This window comes from Empidonax traillii, unplaced genomic scaffold, assembly GCF_003031625.1.
Source record: "Empidonax traillii isolate 1590-97213 ecotype Southwest subspecies unplaced genomic scaffold, ASM303162v1 scaffold166:size2381449, whole genome shotgun sequence".
In the NCBI taxonomy this organism is placed as follows: Eukaryota; Metazoa; Chordata; class Aves; order Passeriformes; family Tyrannidae; genus Empidonax; species Empidonax traillii.
This window is the reverse complement of record NW_020955359.1, coordinates 2319108-2342614: the sequence shown is the minus strand read 5'-3', so window position 1 is coordinate 2342614 and position 23507 is coordinate 2319108. Positions and strand designations below refer to the sequence as shown.

General features: G+C 38.5%; 1 protein-coding gene across 3 annotated transcripts in view; it reads right to left on the bottom strand.

The window, feature by feature from the left end:
* Positions 1-297: 297 nt before the first annotated feature.
* Positions 298-23507, bottom strand: part of ZC3H7A (zinc finger CCCH-type containing 7A) — a 26618-nt gene continuing 3408 nt past the window's right edge. For 2 of the 3 annotated variants that reach the window (XM_027885422.1, XM_027885421.1), the window contains exons 2-23: positions 21437-21540; positions 20245-20284; positions 19277-19474; positions 18611-18769; positions 16900-16980; positions 16777-16818; positions 15919-15946; positions 15129-15409; positions 13260-13467; positions 12288-12352; positions 11363-11555; positions 9597-9758; positions 8810-9006; positions 8481-8578; positions 7278-7459; positions 6692-6768; positions 6014-6147; positions 5538-5643; positions 4992-5100; positions 4020-4153; positions 3511-3674; positions 298-2307 (exon numbers count right to left, since the gene is read on the bottom strand). In XM_027885422.1, the coding sequence (XP_027741223.1) occupies positions 2118-2307; positions 3511-3674; positions 4020-4153; positions 4992-5100; positions 5538-5643; positions 6014-6147; positions 6692-6768; positions 7278-7459; positions 8481-8578; positions 8810-9006; positions 9597-9758; positions 11363-11555; positions 12288-12352; positions 13260-13467; positions 15129-15409; positions 15919-15946; positions 16777-16818; positions 16900-16980; positions 18611-18769; positions 19277-19474; positions 20245-20284; positions 21437-21504 (2916 nt within the window). In that variant the 5' untranslated portion in view covers positions 21505-21540 and the 3' untranslated portion in view covers positions 298-2117. Of the gene's footprint in view, positions 2308-3510; positions 3675-4019; positions 4170-4991; positions 5101-5537; positions 5644-6013; positions 6148-6691; positions 6769-7277; positions 7460-8480; positions 8579-8809; positions 9007-9596; positions 9759-11362; positions 11556-12287; positions 12353-13259; positions 13468-15128; positions 15410-15918; positions 15947-16776; positions 16819-16899; positions 16981-18610; positions 18770-19276; positions 19475-20244; positions 20285-21436; positions 21541-23507 lie in introns of all 3 variants that reach the window. The other variant, XR_003571397.1, reaches the window with a different exon arrangement.

Below are 23507 nucleotides of genomic sequence, written 5' to 3'. Positions count from 1 at the left end.
CGTGAGCGCCGCGCCGGGCCGGGCCGGGCCGGGCGGGGCGGCCCCTCCGCCCGCCAACCCGCCCCCTCCGCCCGCCAACCCGCCGCCGCCACGTCCGCGCCCTGAGCCCGCGCGGGGCCCGCCGGGAGCGCCCCGGCCCCGGCCAGACGGGAACTGCTCCGGGACTGGAATCGCTCTGCTCGCCTCCTGCTCCCCACAGGGCAGCGCCGCGAGTCCCGCGATCGCCGAGGGAATAACCCCTGACCCCCCCACGGCGGTCACTCCCCACCAGCCCCCAGGAAGGATTTCACACCGGCCTTACGGAACGAGGGTTTCATGTTTTAGTATTTTCTTTTTCCTAGAATTACTTCCAGTGATTTACAGAGCACTTATACAATTAAACAATGAAAGCATAAAATTGAGAAAAAAACAATTCAGAAAGGCACACGATACAATCAGGTTTTGTCACACAAATAACAGTGTCCACAGTACTCTTGTCTCACGCTCAGTTTATTACAAACAATGTAAAAAAATCAGCACTGCAGCGGGTGGTATTTCAAGCACCGAGAGCTCGTTTGTCTGCATCCTGTACTCCAATGCACTGCAGCCCAGCCTGGGAGGAGCAGTTACTTCCCAAGATCCCCAAGCCATGACTGAAGCACAAGGTGGTGGTTTCGTAGTTATTGTGCTTTCTGTGCAGCAAAAGGGACACATCATCCATGTCGTGTATTGGGTATCACTGAACTTTGGTCCAACACCTTTTACACATACACAATATCTGCCCAATGACTACATTCAAGCTACTGAGGTCATTCTTAAAGCTCTTTTAACTATATAAGGTCAGCCAGGAACAGAGAAAAATACTCTTGGAAGGAGGGGGAAAAAACCAAACCTAACATTAGCTATTTTGAATGACTGACTGAAAACAGCTTACTTGAGAGGGGGAAAGGAAATCAGTGAACATACAAAGAGCTGAAAGCAGGATCTGCAGAGAAGCCAAAACACAACAGAAGCTCCAGTGACTGGAAGCGCAAGGGCTCATCAGTCAGGAGTCACCTCAGCTCCTGAATGGTTTTCCACGTCCTATGCTCTGCAGGAAAGGCAGTGGGAAGCACCATCCACCTTGCAGCTGAGTTATTGGCTCATGCCCATGGCCAAGGGCTGAAAACGTGTCCCAGCACCACACAGCTCCAAATTGCTTGTCTACATTGCAAATTATTTGCCATTTTTGTAACTGTAGTGATGAGCTAACGACAATACAGAAAACCGCAAACAAGCAGCGAGCGACACAAATACCAACCGAGTAAACTTTTAGCTACGTGTGCTCAAGCTTTTGCTAAACTGGCAAATCATTGTTTTGTTTTTACAAAAATCTCAATCCTGAGAGGCTACATGCAGAAAACAGCTTTGTGTAAAGTTCTCTTTATTACAGGCAACATTAGTCCATACAATAATACACAATACTGACATACAAGTGTAATCTTTCAAAATCATCATTTAAACAGCAAAGACCAAGAAACAGAATTTTAACTACTTCATTTTCAAAAATTAATACTTTTTTCCTCCCAAGATCCTTTTTCAGTAATTATATTGAAACATACAAATAGAGAAAAAATACCCATTCAACATATATTGTAGTTAAATGGTTATTTTGTTTAAAATCTTTAATAAGAAAATCCTTTTTAGCAACCTACATATAGATAAGTAGCAAACTTTGTTTTAAACAAATCCTCTCCATTAAAAGATCTGAAGAATTTTCATCCATCATTTTCTTAGCCCATAACACTCTCTTTTGCAATACCTTGATACCTTAAAGTTTTTCAACTGAAGGTCTGAGACTAGGGGGGCTCCCTAGATATTATAACCACTCTTCCCCCCCTTCTATTTCCTAACTTTCTGTCCAACAGAAGGTGAGTAAGCACATAATACTTCAGATTTTTTTTATCACCACTCTGTTTCATGAGAGCATAGACAGGTCTGCTCAATCCCCCTAAATCTACTATACTTTGCTGTTCAGGAGGAACAATATATGCCAATAAAAGCAGAAAACCTGCAGCTTTTCTGTCACATGCTTTTGATTATTGTCAAATTTTCTGGTTTATGCTTCCAGCTGATAACATGTATGTGTCATCTCAGTATTAGTTTAAATCTTTAAACAAAAAACTATATTTTCCAAAATCATTATCACTGGGAGCAATCAAGTGGTCTTTTCTTGCTTTGCTGAGCTTCATTCTTAAAACTTGTCTTCGTTCTTCCCACTCACGGAGTTCAGCATTTCCATGGGCAAATTTACAGTTGTTTCCTTCAGTGCAAGTACCAGCCATATATCTGTCAAGACAGATTTTAAATATTGTTTTCATAGAATTACCGTGATCACTATTTTGCCTAGAATTTTTCTTCAGATCATGTTTTTCCAATACACTACATATTAGGGACAAAAAAACTTTAAATGAGTATTTACTTTTAAAGTAAGATGATACTAACTCTGTTTACATTTGATTTTATTTTCCTTTCCCAGCTGTCAAGTGTTTACAGAGGACAAGAGATGGCTCTTTTCTTTCTGTTCTTCATGCTCCTACTTTATTGACTCATTTAATGCTTGAAACTTTCAAATTCATATCAATGAATACCTTATTTAACTCACTAACTTAAAGAACTGCTATTGATAAAAAAATCCAACTAATTAATTACCCTTGTTAACTAAATTTGATTTTAGAATACTCAATACAACTTGGCATGCCAGTTTGTATTCACTTTATGCTGCACACTCAAGGTCTGCTATGGTCAAAACATCAAATACACTTACAATGTTACTTAAATATTTAGCAAAGGGGCATGTGAGCTTCCATGCAAAGACTGCAAATGAAAAATAACTGTGCAATTTCTCAAGATCTCTAAAGCACTCAAACCCTTTCACTGGAAATGGAGTGACCAACTGAATAACAGTTCAGCAAACTGAACCTTTAACTCCAGAATGCCAAAGAGTTTAGCCTTCCAAAAAGATTCCAACAGTGGAAAGAATTTTCAATAGATTTATAAGAAAGTCTTCTGCAGGCAGGTAAACAGGCTGCATTTGAGAATTAAAGGGAGCAGCAAAACATACAACCAATGCTGGGGAAAAACCAACAGCGTGGTCATAAATGATTTCTAATAACAAACTGGGTTTGATGCCAACATTTCTACTTGCCTTAGAGCTCCAGGATCACTGTCCAGCAAGGCACTGTTCGTGTGCTCTACAGCTAATTAATATGCACTGCCTAAGTACACTCGTAACAGTACCAAACAATATTCATTTCATACAGCTGCTATGAACCTGCAACCCTTTATTAACATCACACACACATTTGGCTCCACAATGAGGCACCCTGTCACTCCCTGAGTGCTGAAGTACATTAAAATACTGTTAATTACTTAATTTCTTGTAGAAAGATGCATGCAAAGCAACAAATACTAGAAACTTTGTCAAAACCAGTAACTGAATTATTTAAACGGTCACTTTTCATCATTTTTGCCATCTTAAAAACCACATACCTATCACAAATGCTAAAATATCCCGTTGGAAAGCGATACTGCCAGCAGTTTTGATCATCCTCAGTGTGGAAAACCTTCTCTTTATGTTTTTCAGAAGAAATGTGACCCTGCCATTGCTTCTCACTATTACAGTTCTTCCCACACATCCAACAGTGAAAATCCACCTGTTTTACAAGGAATTTGAAAACAGAACATTGAGATTTCAATGCTTTAAGCACAGAAACACTCCTAATACATTTTGAATGCCCTATGTTGGTCTGTAAATTGTTGTTTCCTTAAAGAGGTAGTTATTTTAACAGTCTCCACTGGCTTTAGAAGAACTGCTTTACAGTGTCAGTGTTTGCATTTAGCGTAGCTAGTGTTTGCATTTAGCGTAGCTAGCAATGGACTAAGGAAGCACCAAGACAATGAGGGCAGCAATGTCAAGTTACTGACTGGGGAAAAAAAGCAACCCACACAAAAAATCCCCCCCCATACTTGGATTTAGGATTACAGCCATGATTACTTACTGTAACTTCAGCATAGTCAGTTGGCATGTGAATTTGCTTCCCATTTTCTTTGTTTGCCTGAGCAGCTGCATCATCTCCTTTTTCTGGTTTTTGACTTTTTAGCCATATGTCATACAACTGCTCCAAGTCTTGAACTAATGAGAGCAGAAGCTAAAATAAGTAATTAGCAATTAAGGCAAGAGTTTGAGAACACTAGATAAATGACTGAGCTTGCAAAGCTTAATTCAGTCCCCACCTATTGTAAGAAGAAAAACAGGAAGAAAACAAATGTAGGCAGTTACAGTTTAGAGATGAAGAGCCAAGAGCAACAGGAGTCTCTGGCTACTTACCAAGACCCTGCTGTGCCTACAGGGAGGAAAGCAAGACCTGTTTCTGGACAGGCACCCAAGGCACAGGTAACAACTGTGCCACTGAGTATCATACCTGAATTTCAAAGTACTAGTGTAACATGTGCTACAGTTTTTGGTAAATTTAGTCTGCTTCCTTGCAGAACAGGATCTGATCATTTATGTAATTTTAACTTCTGATTTTTGATGATTTCTCCCCAGTCACACTAGTAGTATAACAGGTCAGCAAGTGAATGATAATTCCCAGTAAATACACTGGAGGGGATTGTTCCACAAAGAGCTTTCCTCGCTGTTTTCAACAGAATCCATGTGTGCACACATGGCAATGTAAAGTACAAACCCCAAACAATATTGCTGCAGGGATCAATACACTATTCTAAGACACCTAAAAAAATGATAGAAACTACTGTTGAAAAGCACATCAAGCAACAAATATACAATACAGCTGTTTTTATTTAATACTGGTTTTGAATACCCAGGCTGGGTTTATTCAAATTAAAAGGGCACCTGCAAGGTTTACTACAAAAGACAGTGAAAGAAAGTAGATTAAAAAATAACTGAGATACAAGAATGAAAAGCAGAACAGTTAGATTTACAGCATGATAGAATCTACTCTTCTACTTACTGCTGTTCTCCTTCATATAGGTCCACATCTCTCTCTCCTCAGGACTGTGAGCAAATGAGCAGTTTCCATCATACTGACATTTCTTGCCTGAAGCAATATGATTGCACAACTGGAACATGAATTAAAAAAAAAAATCCTTATGAATTTAAAGTAAAATGGATGCTAGTGGAATTTTTTTTTCAGCCTTGGCTAGTGTTTCCCCTCCCAGTCAGACATTTATATAGCACGAGAAACAAAATCATGTTTATTTTAGAAAAAACTCATTTCAAAAAAACCAAACTGCTGGAAACAAGTACTATGAGTGCTTTTTGCCTCCTACCACATTACCAGACCACAGAGATGTATCAATTATTTCTGAAGTATTTACTTCCACTCATGAGAAAGGGCTTCAGTAGTAGCACGTGAGATCAGGGCTTTCCTAAGGCTGAACTCAGAAACATGATGTACAGATTCCCACCACCTCCCATGGGAATTCCTGCTGAGCTGATGAAACCAGCCCAACTGCTCTGTTTTCTTAACCAAAATACTAGTTTCAGGTTAACATACATCAAATTGCAGAGGCACTTGTTTCTTTGCAGGAAGGGGACGGATGGTCATCCACTTCTTGCGTTCATTAGACATTACGAGCACCACACGGCGATCTTTGGTCCATCTGAAAACCAGATGCGTTCAGTGAGAGGAAATACAGTTTAAAAAAAGCCCCACTGTGTCCACAGAAGCAGAACCAGGACAGCTCAGAGAAGTTCTTTACAAAGTTTTTGCCATATATTTGAGATTTAACTCAGTTCTACTGAAACTGATAATTTAAAAACCAAAACATAAAACACTTTTGTAGCCACCAAAGTGTTTCTCAGTACCAATTACTGACGTGCTACAAAGAGATGACTGTTCTACTTCCATATGTTTGGGGTTTTTAATTCCTAGTATGACTCTTTGCTAAGAAGCAACAAAGTTTCCCAAAACAGGTTTTATATGGCTGAAAAAAAAAATCAGGTAAAGTTTCACTGTTTGATCTTACTTACGGGTGTCTGGCCTTTGCACTACAGTATTTTTTGTTTCTGTCTGGCTCATTAACTTGGCCATTTCTCCAGCACTGACCACAAACAAACTTCATCTTCAAATTAAGTGATCCGTATTTCATTTGGTTCCCAAGAATCTTAAGCCAAAAAAAATAACAACAACAGTAAAAGGTATTTTGCATCTGCAAAGAAATCCATACATAATTATGAATTACCCCCTATAGCACCAGTTTTCAACACATGTTGGGGAGCAGGTATTACTGTACACCTTCACACAGCTCAGCCTGCCATTTCAAACTAGACCTTTCTTAACACATGCATTTTTTTTATTTAAATTATTTCTGGTTTAGGTCTATGTACCCTGAAGTTGTGGTAATATATACAAACTAAACACATAAAAGTCCTCCACATGGAAAAGATAATTGCCCTATGGCAGCTGACTTTGAAATTATATTTATGTTCATGTTCAACCTATGACAGAATAAGCAAAGCAAAACAAGAAATTGCATAGCAGCAAAGCAGGCATTTTAGTCTAAGTGAAACAAGCTGAAGAAAGTCTACACTGAAAGAGATTATTTCGAAATCATTAAAAAAAATAAATTCTAAAATAAGCTCCATACATTAAAAAAGAATTATCACCAGAGTCACTGCAGACTCAGTTGAATGGAAAAATGAAAATACCTGTGATCCATGTGCACTAGCTTCCATGTTCTGCCAGTATTTCTTTGATTCCTGAACAATAGTATCATGTGAAATACCTGGAAAGGAAGGGGGGAAAGTGCTTGAGTACTTATGACTGTTGTGGCATTATAGACATGCTCAAACTGGGATGCAACTGAAGCCCCAAAGCTTTTATCACTTTTGATACACTGTGTAAATATTCCCACACACGTGTATGTGTGTATACCATGGATATCCATTTACATCCATACACACAAATATATATACTTAGAGATATCATGAGGGCCTCCAAAACAGAAATACTGTATGTATCATCACGCTGAAAAGCATACAAGTTCTTTAAATTACAGATTGTTCACAGAAGTCAAGGTGCATCTTTGAGTAGTTGTTTAAACATGGCACTAAACCCATCGTGACCAGGTAATTATAAAAGCTGCACTGTATCACAGAAAAACTCTCCAAAAGCCAAGCTGAGAGACACCAGATTGCTCCTGCCTGCTCCCTGCCTGATCCCAAGCTGCTGATTTCACAGGGAGCGGAGACAAGGTTGGAGTGGCAAGACCATGAAGAGTAAAGCAAAACGCACTTGTTTCCTTCTGCATTATCCAGACTTTAAGCTCTACCAGACTGTGAGCATAAAAGCATTTATCCTCTCGCAGGCAGCCGAAATGCACCTCGTGTCTGCACAGGTCAAGCTGACATCGGAGCTGGAAAGGGCGGATTTTGGAATATTTCACCATAGTTTCTCGCAAACTGTGGACAAGGCACCTGTTTTGAAAACAGCCGGTTTTAGGTATTTCTTGAAACGACCACCCCGCATCACAGATTATTCAAGTGTCTTTTAAACACTTTTTATTTGAAAGGAGAAAGACAAAACAGTTTCCAGGAGGAGGTCACATGCAAGGGTCATTTCTAGGCCAAGTAAACAAACATCGCTAAACTGCTCCTGTGAAATCCAGGTCCCTCTTCTGCAAAGCATTACTGAACTCAATCCAATTGCATCACTGGTTTCCCAGAGGGGAAGCATAATAATGTCCACTTTCAAGTACATACCCTGATCTAACTACTAACACAAGTACTTATTCTTCTGTAAAACACCATTAAAGACAGAGGTGATGCCCTGCAGTAACAGCCCAGCTCTTGTAGCTGCAGTGTTTTCTCAACATAGGGAACTGCAGAACAAACAAAACAATTCAAATGCTCCCACTTATGTTTCCATCATACAAAAATGTAAGTCTCTTAATTCTCCAAAATTTATTTAATACTATTACAGCTATTAGAACTTTGTTAAAGAATAATTAAAAACACATTCCTCACGCTGTTTTTTTTTTTTTTTTTTATCACCAGAGTTAATAAGGACTGTAGTCTATTTTATTCACTGCAATCAAGGTAAACCTGTTCTTAACTGAGTTAAAACTGCAGCAAGATAAGCAAAATAGATCAAAGAGAAAAGTTACAAATTCCTATATTAATTTACATCATACATCTACTTAGATCAATACAGCTCACCAGGTAGATAAGCTATTAAACTGACACCAAAACTCCTAAGATTCAAAGATGAGGGTGGATCCCTCGTGAATCATTGATAAAGAAATAGTTCACTTTAATTTAGTTACATGAGTCAACCCTTGTTTTGTAAGTCTGTCTTGCCTATGCTGCCAAAGCATTACAGTCAGTTAGCAGGGAAGAGAAGTCAATCGCCAGGTATGAAATGAAAGTCACTATTCAAAACTGCCCTAAACACTTTGCTTTTAATTTGAAACTTATAGAGATGGTATTTCAAACATACTTGTTATCTTCAAAGTCATGCATAGCAGGGTGAGAACAAGAAGATGAGTTATCCTTGTTCCTTTGGCTTATTATTCTGGGTTTGTGATCAAAACATTTCTGGAATACAGAAAAAGTAATTATACAGTAGGTACTGGGTACATTTCAAAATATACCTTACCTCAAAGATTTTAACAGATACTTTATCTGGTCTCTAAAGTGAAGCTAGTCAGGTTATTATTGAACATCCACTTCAAAATTTACAAAGTAGGCATGAACCAAAGCGTTTCTTTCCAGGTAATTTTCGTATCTATTCTAATTTTTACTGTGTTATTAGAAATAAAGCAGCACCTCACAAAGAAACATAAATAATCCATGATGTTCCTGCAGAAGCCTGGACACAGTCAAGTTGATCTTTGCACTTCCTTCAAAAAGGGCCTCTCGACTGAAGGCTCCTTTGCGCTCCAGCGTCCACACGTCGATCTCCTCCTGGCAATACGCGAACGTGCAGTGACCCGGGTACCTGCACTCCTCCTCAGCAGCCACATCTGAAAACACAGCAGCAAATGGGGCACTGCTTTGGTAACAGCTTTTAGTGGGAGTTCATCTTGAAACTTCCACCCTCTCCGTTTCAAATGTTTTTAGTAAAGAAGCTACGAACATCAGTTTTAAATGGGTCACAAGACCCGATGCTGAATGACTTGCTGAAAATGTAAAACCTCCATCAACTATCCTGCACCAGCCTAAGGCAACAATGCAGAAAACTCAGAATAACCTGTGCTTAAATAAAGCTGTTCATTAATCCACAAGTCACCTTGCTTACATCATAAGTGGAGGTTCATACTGCAAAAGTCTAAGAGAAAATGCTTTTTTGTTGCTCCTTTTAAGAGTAATCGCCCAGCACTTGAAAGCAAAATTATTCCTGATGAAGAACAATACAGAAGCACAGTGCATGTTCTCTAAATAACCACATTACCAGTCAAAATATGGCTCTCCTTTGATATTATAAACAACCCAGAACTTCCTTCTCCACCTCCCATGAGCAAGAATAAAACTTCACTCTGTACCTCGCTATGGAGAAGCTGAACTACATTCCTTTGAGTGGAGGCATTAACATCCTCCTCTCTGGAACACCTACCTTTACATATATGATATGGGCCCACATACTGTGTCTTTGTTGGTCTTGGCCGTATTTTTTTCCATGATTTATCTTCAGAGTTTTTTATTCTGCCAATTAAAATATCCTTCTTACATTTATGTTCTAAATTGGGGTGGTAAGCGTAGTCCAATAATTTAGGACCTGAAACAATCACAGAAAATTGCTTGTATTTGCATAAACTGCAGCAAATGGTAACATTACCATACAAACACTGGCACAGAAGCCCAAAAGCAAAGTACACACTGTATAGAACTCCTACTTGCACCAGCAGTTCTGAAGAACCAAAAGTCATTAAGCATCATGTTGAGCAGAACAGAAAAAAACCCCAAATACTTACAAAAGGAGCAGTCTCAGCAAGAAAAAACCCACATGTTATTTTATATCTGGGGAGGGATGCTGTGTTACAAACTTAGGATTAGTTTGAGACAGCAAAGTGCTGTCAAAGTATACATTCCCATAACACCAGTTTAAAACTTAAATTCCTTTTTTATAGTAAGTCAATGCAGATGGATTCTAATAATCAGTAAATGACTCTCTTAACCTTCAACTTTGGTTTTATTAGAACAGGGACTACGTTCAGGGACAAAACACACTCTGTAAGAAGTACACACATGCCAAAAAGATAAATGCCAATCCCAGAACTTTTGATTCTGGGAGCAAAAATAAGCCCAGCTTTAAACTCTGCCTTTAGGACGACAGCAAATGAAGACATCAGGGAGAGAGTCTGAAGATGAGCAATGCTCAGTGAATTTTGCTGTTTATGAGACTGAAAAACAAGAGTATGACCCAGTTTCTCTGACAAGATGATGATGGAATAGTACAATTTCAAAAGGCAGTAAAAGCAGGAGACACTTAAAGGCTTTGATAGGGATGGAAAGAAACAGAGGGAGTAGATGTGTTAACACAAAAAGGAAGCCAGGAACAGGCTAAGTATTTCCACAAATATTTTATAGCTCCTGCTTTTATGAAAATGTGTCCTATGGTTTTTTAAACATCACTTCATGGATTTTTCTTATAAAAATAATTTTAAATGTAGAAGTTCTTAAAAGTACAATAGTCATCCCCTAAATGTCTCGATTTAACTCTTTTATTAGTGTATCAATATCAATTATGCCTATAAACACAACGCTTATATTTAAGATTAGTCTTAATAAAAGCTATTGCCTTTAAAATATGCCTCTGTTTAACAGCAACAGCTGAGGCCTAAAAGATTAGTTATATTAGAGACCAATACTGGTTAAGCTCCTTTGAGTCAATACAGTGGAGTTAATTATTACCAAGGTCTGGAAGCCTCATGATTACGATTCAGAATTAGTTTGAAAGAACAATAAAACAGACGGGATGTGAAGGTTACCAGGTACTTTGAACTGCAGTTCAATTCCCCAGGGCCAATCAGAGAGAGTATTGCAAGTTTTTATTTAGTCTTGAGCAAAGGTGTCACTCTTCACAGAACCCTGGGGTTTGGGAGGAAAGCGAACACAGAATGTGAATGACCTCACACAGCCTGGGGAGAGCGTGTGGTGATTGGGGGGGTTTAGGAATCAAGAATCCATTAGGACAAGAAATAAAGACAAGAAGAAAGGAGACAAAAGTGGTTGAAATATTTTACCAATCACAGGACAGCGCTACATCTGCAAAGAACGAGTCAGGATTAACGTGGTTTAGAAGCCAACAGTGGTTTATTATGAACATTAAGCATTTGAAATTTACGGAAATCAAACCAATCGAGTCCAAAAGCCCCTTACCTTTTTTGACAAAACATAACTGGCAGGCCTGTCTTAGCTCATGTGTGCCTTCTAATGGGTTTCTTCCCCCAAGTGCTGAAGATACAGGTATATTAGCAGTTGTACTGCTAAAAACATTTGAAAAGTCATTTCTACTTTGGCCTGCAATTCCCATGTAATTTTCGGACCCAAACAAACTATTAGGACCATTTATCTGTTGAAAGAAAGTATATTTTACTTGATCCAAATAATTTATTTATCTACAATTCAAATTCAACCTACTAAAATTATTCTTCAAAGCATAAAAAGACTACCACCAAAAAAAAAATCATAATATAAAACATAAACACAGGTCTAAGAAGGGACATAGAAATTTTACAAAGGCTGTTAACACAGCACAGAATAAGCATAAAACAAGACCCAAGCAGGTACAGGGAGAACAGCCCTTGTCAGGCCAATCATTACTCCATCCTGGCTCAGAAGGGGGTCACCCTTCCCCATTTAATCCATGCCAGCAGCACAACTGAAACCACACGGCATGACCAGAATACAGAGAGATACCTAGACACAAGGTGGTATCTGCTCTGTTCCTGTACTAGGACAGCTCTTCAGGATTCCCAGTATTTGGCACTCAGATCATAAGAGATTTTATACTGTTCATTTTATACTGCATTTTACAGCAGCTCCCTCAGAATGGAAAAGTGGTTGCAACAGCATTCAAAATTTGCATATATAAACCAACATCTGTGCATTTTTTTCTTGTGCTCAGTTACTGTCTCTGTGAACTCCTGTGCAACTGTTTTCCAAGCCAGAATCCTATTTTAACACTAAAAATGCCTTTTTATTTTAAAAATAGAAACTTCCACGGTAAAAATTCAGACCCGTGCAAAGCCTTCAAGGTGTTAACACTTGAACTGAAGTGAAAGAAAACACGAAAAATACGTACAAACAACGGGGAGTTATTGCTGCTAAGTGTTGGTGTGCCATCTCTAGGAGCTGAACTTGAGATGTCTAGAGGAAAATCAAGAAGTTTGAATTATATCAGTTCCCCAGAACATCCTATGCAAAAAAAATTATTTATCATTCCTGAGAAGTATTAAAGGTTTTTTGACAAGCACCAAAGTTGGGGGCTTTTTTGCTACGATAAATTTTTTTCGGTTATGTAAAAGCTCCTTGCAAAACATCTGAGCTGAAAAATTACTATCAGCGGTAGCTTCACAGGCAGATACTGCGGCAATATAAAGATATTTGTGCAGTACAAAAAGGGTAGTGAGATAAGCAACACCTGACTATGAGAGAATGAGCTGAAAGAGGGTTAAGAGGATTCTTCTTAAGTTTTATTTTGTAACTCTGCCTTCTTTCTAAATACAACATTGTCCTGTAACATTTGTAATTAGAGACAAAACTATTTTATCTTTTCTAGTTCACTGACTATTTATATCCTATTTCACATACCTGATTTCACTACATAATTCCAGTCCTTATGTTTTGAATGTAATACTTGTATCTTTTCAGAGTACACAGCTATATTACCCTTTTTGTAATTCTTGTTTATTGCCAAATCATGACAAATGGTTTAAGCTGCAAGAACATCTCTGTTTTAAATAAAAAAAAACCAAACTTGGAAGGAAAACTGTTTCTTCTTTAAACTCATTCACCTGAAACAAATAAATTTATACAATCTAGAAAAACTGAACTGAGGGAGCTTGGACAGTGCTTATGCAGACCCCAAGGAAACAAAAGTTTTACTTATAAATTCTAGTGTACAACCAGCACTCAAAACCCACTAGCAGAGATGAAATGTTAAGTGTTGAATATTACTGAATAGTCGTGAAAACTCATTTGTTAAAAAGAAAAGCCAGCTGGCTCATGCACAACTCTCATCACAAAAGGTTAAATATTAAGGCTCGTTTCTTACCTCTTTTTGGGTCACTGATTGAAAAGGTGCTTAAAGGTGAACAAAAGTTTTCCAGAGAAGAAGCCAAAGGCTGTGAAAAGATTTCTGAAAGAGAAGGTGAAGGAACAAATCCTGCACTAACTGGCAGCGTCCCCAACAAAGAGGCAGAGAAAGGAACAGTGGGAGCTACACTCCCTGCAGGAATAGGTCCTCTGGCTCCTGTTGTTTGCTGGAAAAAAAATAAATTTAAAAAGTGTGTTCACCCCCAGCAAAAAAAAAAAAAAAAAAAAAAAAAAAAAAAAAAAAAAAAAAAAAAAAAAAAAAAAAAAAAAAAAAAAAAAAAAAAAAAAAAAAAAAAAAAAAAAAAAAAAAAAAAAAAAAAAAAAAAAAAAAAAAAAAAAAAAAAAAAAAAAAAAAAAAAAAAAAAACCAAACCTCAAGAACACAAATCTGCCACGGTATTTCTTTTAATAAGGCTTTTGCAAAATTTTTATAAACCTACTGAGAAACATGGATGAAAGGTACACGACAGTACTGCAAGAGCTGCAGGACCCAAACCCTAGGGTAACTAAATTGCAGTACAACAAAGAGTTAAGAGCTAGCTTTGAAATAAATCCTCAGATACAATCAAATGGTAACATGTTATGCAAAGGCCACATCATCTTCTTTCCCCCCATGAAAAATAACTCATCCTTCTGTGCACCTTCATGAAGGACAAGCCAAGTGGGGAAGTTTCCCCTCCCTTGCTCCTGCCATCCCCAGAAGCTCCCCCCTTGTCTGGAGGTTGACCAAGCAGGTCTGCACAGAGTCTGGCCCATGTGAAACTCCCTCTGTTCAAGCTATCAGTCTAGAATCCTTCCCTCCCAAGTTATCAGTCTAGAATTCCCTCAAGATTCCACACTCCACGAGCCTGCAGTCTGTCCTGCAAGACTGCATTTCCTCCTGGCTTCCACTGTGGCAAAGTTCCTGGGATCTGCTCAAAACAATTACTTCCTACATTTTCAAAATACTTTTGAAAACACAAAGTGCATAAACCGGAAAATTAGAAGCCCAAGCATTTCTGATTTGAAGATTTACAATCCCATACCCAAAGCTAAATGAGGAATTAAAATCACAACTAATTAAAGGATTGAACATGCCCCAGCCTCATTTAACACTGCAATACTAGTGCAGTACAAAGTAAATACTCCAAGCGACGGGCAGGGTCACAGCAGGGAGTCAGTAACCTGCTGATAAGTTCAGACATCTGCTCATCAGTCAGAGCTCTCCTTCTGAGCAACAACTGAGGAACACTGTTCTGTTCTAGGGCTGCAATGATGGTGTAATTAGGAACAACACTTCATATAACTAAATTTCTTTAATATCTGTTCTAAAAATATATAAAGTCAGTCTCATGGTGGCCTATTTCTGTTTAGCCAGGAGGTGGATCTGGACAGAGCTCTGATTGCAGAGATACCAGTGAGAGCCCCAGAAGGCCACAGCCCCAGTACTTCTGTCCTGCAGAGCTATTTGCTTCTGTGTAACTATAGTTTCTACAACTACAGGGTGAGCACTCCCACACACCCTTAATGTTCTAAGTGGAGTTATTTGCACAAAAACACCCAAAAAAACCCACACTAGCCCAGACTTCAAATGTTCAAATCACTTCTCACATTACTTTCTCTAAGTAGTATTGGTAGTAGCTAACAGTATTTCTGTAGCAGTTCTAGTCCTGATATCTTTACAGCCACATTTACAAGAATTTTCACCTGAAAAAAAAAATCCACCTATGTACAAATACAGCTCAATGTAAACAGGAAAGGTAACACCCAGTTGGCCACTTCATAAAAATACAAGACCCCACTCATAGGAATAGTCTTTGGAGAAACAAAACAGACAAAGAAAGTCTTACCATTACACCTTCATCTGGATCAGGCACAGAATCAAGTAATTCATCAAGTTCTTCCCCAATAATTATATCTCCATCTCCACAATCTAAACATGCCTCTGGCATAGGGAAAGAAACATTCCCTCCATTTGCCAACACTGCAGAAGGCAAAGGGACCTTTTCCATCTGAAGAGGCATCACAGCAGATAAAGATGGTACAGGAACTGGTGACACTTTAGACACTTCAGAAACAAAGTTTGATGAAGCAGCAGCAGAAACCGTCTCTTGTTTCTGGTCAGATAAATCTGAAACAGGTAAGATAGGTTCAAAGACATGAAAATATCTTGTATAACTTTTACCCTGCCAGTGTGGAGGGTGAGGGGGTGAAGAAATGTGAAGAATGTTGAAGCAAAACCACATTAAATGTTTTCAGCTTCCATCAGCTTCCAATTCATGTGCACCTTTGTTTCAGTGTTTATCTACTGCTCAAATTGAGAAAAACAGGAAAGGTTACAGACCTGATATTTTACTAAATCTTTGGCATTTTCACCCCTCCCTGTTCTTCCAAGTTAAAGAGAACAGGATGGAAATGGTCACTATAGGAGCAGCTACGATCACATCACGATGAGGAGACCGAAGAGAAATTGGCTCAGCTACTTAAATATGCAGCTTTAGAGATAAACAGATCAGACTTTTTACCACAGAACTCTCAAATGACAAGATGAACGTTCTTCAGACATTTCCTAACAAATACAATGTGATATATATGTCATATTTAGCTTCCTAGCATTGGTATTGTAACACAAGAACTCACCTAACTCAATATCTTCTACAGAAGAATTCTGTAAGCAAGAAAAAAAAAACAAAAAAACCTCTCAGCACTTTGCACAAAAGCCATTTAAACATTTCAAGTACGTATTTACAACGAAGACTGTAAGCTCTAAAATGCAGGGTTTATAAAATCTGAAATTTAGGAAGTCTTAATGCAATTTAAGGGTCAAATAATTTTTTAGATAAAGCATCCATTTGCAAACTGAAATCCACTCACAATACCACTAGAAATTTGCAACCAACCAACAAAAGTAAGAGTGATACTTCAGGGAATGAAAGAGTCTAAATGGTATCTTAAATGAGCTGTTCCTACTTTTCCTCATTCATTTACAGCTAACTTGTCTACATTCCAGTGAAAGAAGTCTGAAAGATAAAAATTAACTCCTCTTCATTACTGCCATTCAGACACATTACAAGCAGCAAGACAAATGCAAGTTCAGCTGCTAATGAAGGTCAAATTTGGACAAGTCCATATAGTAAAAGGGATTTTATCCCAGCACTCTTCATTTTGATAACTGTCAATAAAGTAAAATAAAAAATAAGCACATTAACTATGCTCTTGCCTCGAGACATTAAAAGTAAATACATGCATTGCACTGGAATGAATATTTTAGATAACATTCATTACACAAAGCTAACTGGAAGGATAATATTATGTCCCAGTCTGCCATAATATACAGCAAAACTGAACACAAAGAGCAACAGAACCCCACAGTGCGAGATAACAGCATCTCATATAAAATGCCCATTGCACCACTTTCCCTTTACCATGGAGAAATCATGAAACAATTATTCCCTGCAGTTTACACTCAGCTTGCACTTGGACCATGCAAAACCTTACCTGAGTTGATAAATCACTAGGAACTGAATTTGAGGAGGGTGGCTGCAAAGAAAAGATACTTTCATTAAACACAAACTTGGTATCGTGAGAGGGAAACCTTCATGTAAAATGGTAAGATCTTACCTTTGCTCTTACATAGGCTTTCCTTATTTTTAACCCTAGTTTTTGAGCTAGTTCTTGGGTAAGCTTTATTACACTTTCATCCTAAAAGACATAAATAAGATGTCATCATTTCCATGCAGTGTCCTGGAGCCAAGGCATCTGGTTACATCTCAGTCTACATTCTGCACAATGCAGGATGTCTCTTCATGCAGCTTTATCCTTTCACAAACACATGGGACTAAAACCCAAACATGAAAAATAAAGCTACCCTCAAGCAAAGTTACTCCAACACTGGGAATTTAAAAAGAAAAGGACAGGAAATGAACAGTATCCTTTTCCCCCCCCATTTATCTGAATTTAAAATAAAGATTTTTCCAAAACAAGAGAAATTCAGAGAAGAGTTTTGTTGGGTTTTTTTGTGGGTGGGTATTTTTCTTTTTATTTGAGGAGGGTGTTTGTTCTTTGAGGGGATGAGGGTTTATTTTGTCATTTTAACACAAACTGAGGGCCACATTCCTGATTAACATATTAACTACTATATGACACTGGAGAATATTTAATGAGAACTCTGTATTTTGGGAGTAATTGCACCACACAACCAGAAAAGCTGAGTTAAAAACAACATATTTCACTTTGTCATGTAATTACAATAACTATCCATTGAAATTATTTTAAGATTTAGTATTCAGATCATGTCCCACAGCTAGAAAAAAAGCTATTTATAAAACTTATATAAAGGCATATCAACCTCAAGCAAAAACATTCAGATCTGGAGGTGCAAAGTGAGGATCCAAAGTCCAAAGTTACACATTCAGATGAACTGCTGATGCCTTTGGAAACAAAACTGAAACCTTCTCTATATCAAGAGGCAAACCTACGCTCACCAGTTTGTCTGCTCCTGTCACTGTCACTTTGATGTGGAAAGGTGAAAAAGCAGCAAGTCAGTAATTCTGTCCTGTGATCGCTCTATTTTGAGCAAAGCATGCAAAGCTTCCATCAGCATTTCAGTTCAAACCAGGAATGCCTTTCTGCAGTGAAACCTCTCAATCAGCCCCACTCGCAGCGTTCTGGCTTCCACTGTGAGGGGTCTCAGACAGCCAAAGGAGATTAGTTTGGGATGTCACTAAACTGAAAGTCCTGCAGGAACTGACTTGATGCACCCCACAAACAAATAAAACAACAAACCGAGCCAACCACAGAAACCAATCACAGAAACCAGATCCCCCTAGGAGCAGCATTTCAGTCTGCAGCTCATCTCCTCCTGTACCACTCACTGCTGCTAACCCAGACACAGCCCAAAGCAGGGGGCACAGCACGGGATTCAGGAGGAGGACAGGAATGTTACTAAAGGCTTGGAATCAATATTGGACATTCAAGTTATTGTACATTCAAATTATATTCAGAATATTCTCTTCATGTCCTAGAGAATTTTAAACAAAGAATTTGGTGGTTCTGGTGCTTGTGGCAAACGTTCATGGCACTGGAGCCCCACTGCAAAGTGACTGATTGCTTTTGCTGGAAGTGAACACAACAAACTGAGCTTGGGGACTGTAATCTCTGCTCTCAGTTTTCACTTCCAAAATAATGCTTAGAGAAATAAAAAATATTTTACTGCATTAAAAAAAAAACCCAAACCAACAGGAACAACCTTCAGTGGTCTTGATGTATTACCTGTTTCAATAATATCTGTTTCAAACCTTTAAAAATAATCTTCAATATATAATTTACCCACCTGTGGCACAGCAAGAGAACATTTTGCTACAGCATCATAAGCCTTCTTATACCTTCCCAGCTCATTCAAAGCTTTTGCTTTCCTATAGAGAGCTCTGAAATTGTTTTCATTCAATCTTAGTGCTATCTCACAGTCTTCTAGAACTTTTTCATGCAATCCCTAGGAGGAGGAAAAAGAAAAAAAAAAATCTACTAATCAGAACTATTATCATTGAAATAATGGATTTAATCTGTACTAGATGAAGGTACTGAAACACTGTAAAACATTCACCAAGGTTGCATTTATGAGTTTTGCTCAGTCACCAACTTGGGCAACTAAAAACAGGCAGGGCCATCATTTATGTAAAATCCACCACCAGTCACAAAAAAAATTTAGCTTTTTCACAACAGCCATCTTGTTCTGCAGAGAAAGCAGCAGACTCAGGTGCAATCAGCAGTATAAAGAGATAAAAATCCTGTTCCATCAAATTCCAAGCCTAGTATGACTCTTATGTTAATATCCAAGTATTAGTAACTAAAAATACCTCAATCATACTTCTAAAAAGAAGAATTTAACAAGGTGCCAAAGTGATGATTTGAAACACGTCAGTCTTCAAACCACCACCAAGAGTTTTTCACTCCTCAAACTTCCTGGGTGTCCCCACTCCCAGTCTGGGCAGCAGCTTACCATGTTTGAGAAACACGCTATCCTGTTCACATGCAGCTTCTCTAGGATATCATCAGAAACGTGGATCTCTTCAGAATTAGCATAATCAGCAATGTTTATAGCTTCCGTATAATGGCTCAGTGACCCCCTCCAATCACCCTCCCGATAGACATCGTTTCCTTCATTGAAAAGGTTCCTGACGAGGTCTCGGATAAATAACTGCAAAAAGGGAAGGGACACTCCTCAACAGCTTGGTTAACTTCCATGTCTCCACATAAATTGTTAAATACAAAAATTACCCTTGTAGCCTCATGGAATCAAAGTGAAACACAAAACTTTTGTCTGTATTGGTATTTTCCTTCTGACATTTCCCCAGACAATCTCAAAGATGGAGATATATAGAGATATATATATATATAAATGTTCCATACATTCTTTCAGCAAGCAGCAGCCATAGCAACTGGTAAAGCAGGAGTACACAAAGGCTGCTTTTGCACAGCAAAAGGATTTTTACATCTAAAATGTGAACAATTGCATTTTTATCTAGTATGTTCTCAAATCCAATGAAACCATCTACCATTAGATAAAAAACTAAGAAGATGAGTCTGAAAATACAAGCCAAAATCATAGCACATACAGAAACAAAACATGTTCTGAAGGTGTATGGGAGTGAAGTCCTTTTATCTCATTTTTGCTGTGCTACTCTGAACTTTACTTAGAATAGCACATTGTTTTATTCGATTAATGCCTCAAATTTATTCCCAACACCAGTAAAGACTTCACCTGAACTGCTATATGAGTGAATTCATCACCCCCAAATACCTGAATACCTGTATCCTAATGTTAGTCCTCCAGTCCCCATACTTAGACTTTTTAAATTACCATTCATACCATATCACTATTTAAATGATGACCAAAACCAAGAGTAGCTGTAATAAGATAGGTCCATGTTAAAAACCCCTCTGGAAATTAAAGTAATATTTCATTACCTCATATTGTTCTTGTGTCCCTGGATAGGGCAAAGTAGATCTAGAAACAAAAAAACACAGCCTTTATTTATGATACAGATTGCTTAGGAGACAATCCCTTGCAGATTGCTGGTTCTCACTAACAGCAGCCTCTCTTCCTCCAACAGGCAAGTCTCTACATTTTGCCCACAGCCTGCCCTGACCAAGGAAGGGAGCTGTGCATGAGATCTCATCTAAAAAGTGTGCTTTCTTATTACTAATGACTCACTGTTAAAGTTACAATCTGCTGTTCAAAATGTATTAAGGCTCTGAATGATGTGAGAGTTTTAGACATCAGGGTTGTTTGATTAAAAACAGTTTCCTTCCTCTCCTCCACTGTGCAGAACCAGATTATACATGAGGAGAACTGCCATCTTCTTGTAAGTATTATAAAATGACAAATTATCTGTCACAAGAACACATCAATTTTAATTAAGTCATACCAATGACACTACTGGAATTTTAAGAGTTCTTTTGTATGACATGCAACGGAGACTTTGTCTAGCACAGAAAAGAGGTATTTACTTCTACCTTTTCAGGAAGAAAAAAATCCTTTTCCATAGAGGTTAAGTGAGATTCTGTTTCTAAATAATTTTTAAATGCTCAGTTTTCTTTTTTTCTCCCCTTCTTTCTCTAACAATGCCTTATATGAGCAGTGAACTAGTGTGAAATTTCACAATGATTTTAACATAACCAGGATCTTCAAAAGAATTTGGCATTGACACAAATGAAAGTTAACTCCTAAGATTATTTTTCATCAGGTTAAATTTCAGCTCCAGAGAGTTGAAACACTTGGGTAGTGGTGAGCAAACCCATCCCTTCCAGTAGCAACCTAGCCTTAGGGTAGCTATTCTTAAGTGTAAGGTGGATTTTCAGGCCAACAACATTTTCTGCTCACAAAAAAAGATTAAAGGTTGATTTCCTCAAAGGCAGAAAAGGAATAACCTCCCACCTTCAATCTGCTGTGTTTAGGAACAAAGAGGGGTTCTGTTTTTCCTTTAAGACTGCTCCCCACTGAACATGGCAGTGTTTGCAAGTATTCTGAGCAGAAACACAGGTCCTTCTCCTGTCTCTGCTGGTGCTACACTAAAAGGACCTTCCCAGAGCTTTCCATCTCGTATATATGTATGTATAGGTGAATAAGAACACAAGAATAAAAACCACAAAATCATACTCTATAAACTGGAGTCCTTTCTTAATGTCCTGTTGTCTAGTGCTTCTCTCTTCCGACACATTGGACATGTTATCCTGAACATCCACTTTTCGGATATGCCACTCCTCAAAAAGGAAGAGAGATAAACGGCTGTTATAATGTGTAACAGTTTGCACGTGGCCCAGAAGGATCCAATCTCACATCAGCACTGAGTCCGTCAGGCAAAGATGACACTGCAGCCCCACAGCTTCAGAGAGCACATCCAAGCAAACCCTGACGGGCACCAAAGTGCCCCTGGTGATCCAGGGAGCAGCCCCAGATCAGAACCACCACTTTCTGCCAGTGCCCAGTTACACAACAGAAAACCCTTCTTCCAGTTTCTAATTTATCTTTGGTTTCCACTTCTCCACTGCAGATGAGGCAGAGTCACGTTAGGGAAATTACAGCAAACTACAGGCCCAGCCTGAATGCAGCACTGCTAAACCAGCTGCAGGCTCACACTGGCCCCTCTTAACACAATTTTTATTTGCTTGTTGAAGTAGAAATCAACTCGAGATCCTGGTGTATTTATTAATAAAACCCAAACTGACAAGAAAACTACCAGTAAGTCTAATTCTAGAGCCTCTCATCATCACCCCACCACTAAAGTGTAATTAGAAGCAAACACCACTGCTTTAATAATATTTACCAGCTGACCAAGGTGGCAGCCTTGGACACTTTAGCAAAACTACCTCCTTCACTTGAAAAACTGAATTACTTCAACGTAATTCCACATTATCAGCTTGACATTTCACTTCAATTTGTCTGAAACAGTGATTCTTTTTTACTTGGTGTCTTTAATCTGCTGGATTTACAGATACCCCAGTTAAACAAGCTAAAATGATGTGTATAACCCTCGGGATGAGGCTCTTTGAAGTGAGCTGTCCCAGCATGGGAGCTGTGTAGTTAGCTATTCGTTCTCTACATTAACACCTGGCAATGTAATACCTTGCCACTCAATCTGGACAGGTATTAAGATCAGCTTTACCAATTTCAAGCAACCCCAAAACCCCACCCCAACTGGCAAAGAAAGGAAAGAATTCCAACACTGTAACAACTGCATTTATTTATCACCTCCAGCATAAACATTAAAGAATGGCATACTGAACTTGAGAATGTGCACATCCAGTTTCTCCACACCAATAAAGTCAATGGAAATGTTACAAACTGGCACCACAAATAAAAGAATAGTGAGCAAGTGATGAACATATGTGAGTGCTGAAATTTATTATTCGAAGCAGTTTTCTGTTTTTTTTTCCTTCTCATTTGCATCCAAAAGATATTCAGGCAAAAATTATCTTTCTTAAAATACTTTGACAGTCACATTGCCCCAATATTTGGTGATTTTGCAGAAGATTTAAAATTGTTTCAGATAGCACCTGTGACAGTATCTCTTTCACCCAAATTATCCTTAGATCCTCTCAACCAGAAACACATTAGACTCAGTTATAAACAAGGCAAATAATCATGTCTTGACTTTCAATGTTCTCCATCCACTTTCCAAGATAAAAATCACCATCTACTCAGCAACGGCTCTCCTCCATTTGCAGGGACAAAATTTCAAACAAATAAACATATTAAATGTACTTCCACACATTTAAACAGTCTAAATGCTGCTTTGTAGCTTGTAATTATTACTAGAAAAGCAAAGCCTGTACTGTTGCTTTACTCTTTGTGCAACTCCCTGAAGGAGACAAGCTAAGGAAGGAAAAAATAGTATGTGAGCTGAAGGAAAAAAGAAAAGAAAGCGGACTAATGTACCAACAATTAAGGTCAGAGGCAGAAGTGATTGTTGCATTAAATGCAGTATTTCTCCAGCTGCCTTTGTGACCATGACAAGCTCCATTTACCAACCCACTTGGGGAAAAAAAAAAAAAAAAAAAGCGCTGCCTAAATCCAAACAGGAGAAAGAACAATTTTTACTTCAACTCATCCTGTTTCACAGAAGGCAGGTGACAGAAAGTCCACTGCCAGGAGCCAGTGACACCTCCTGTGACAGATGCTGGTCCAGCTACACAAGCAGGGGACAGGAAGGACAACAGGTTTGTGGCAG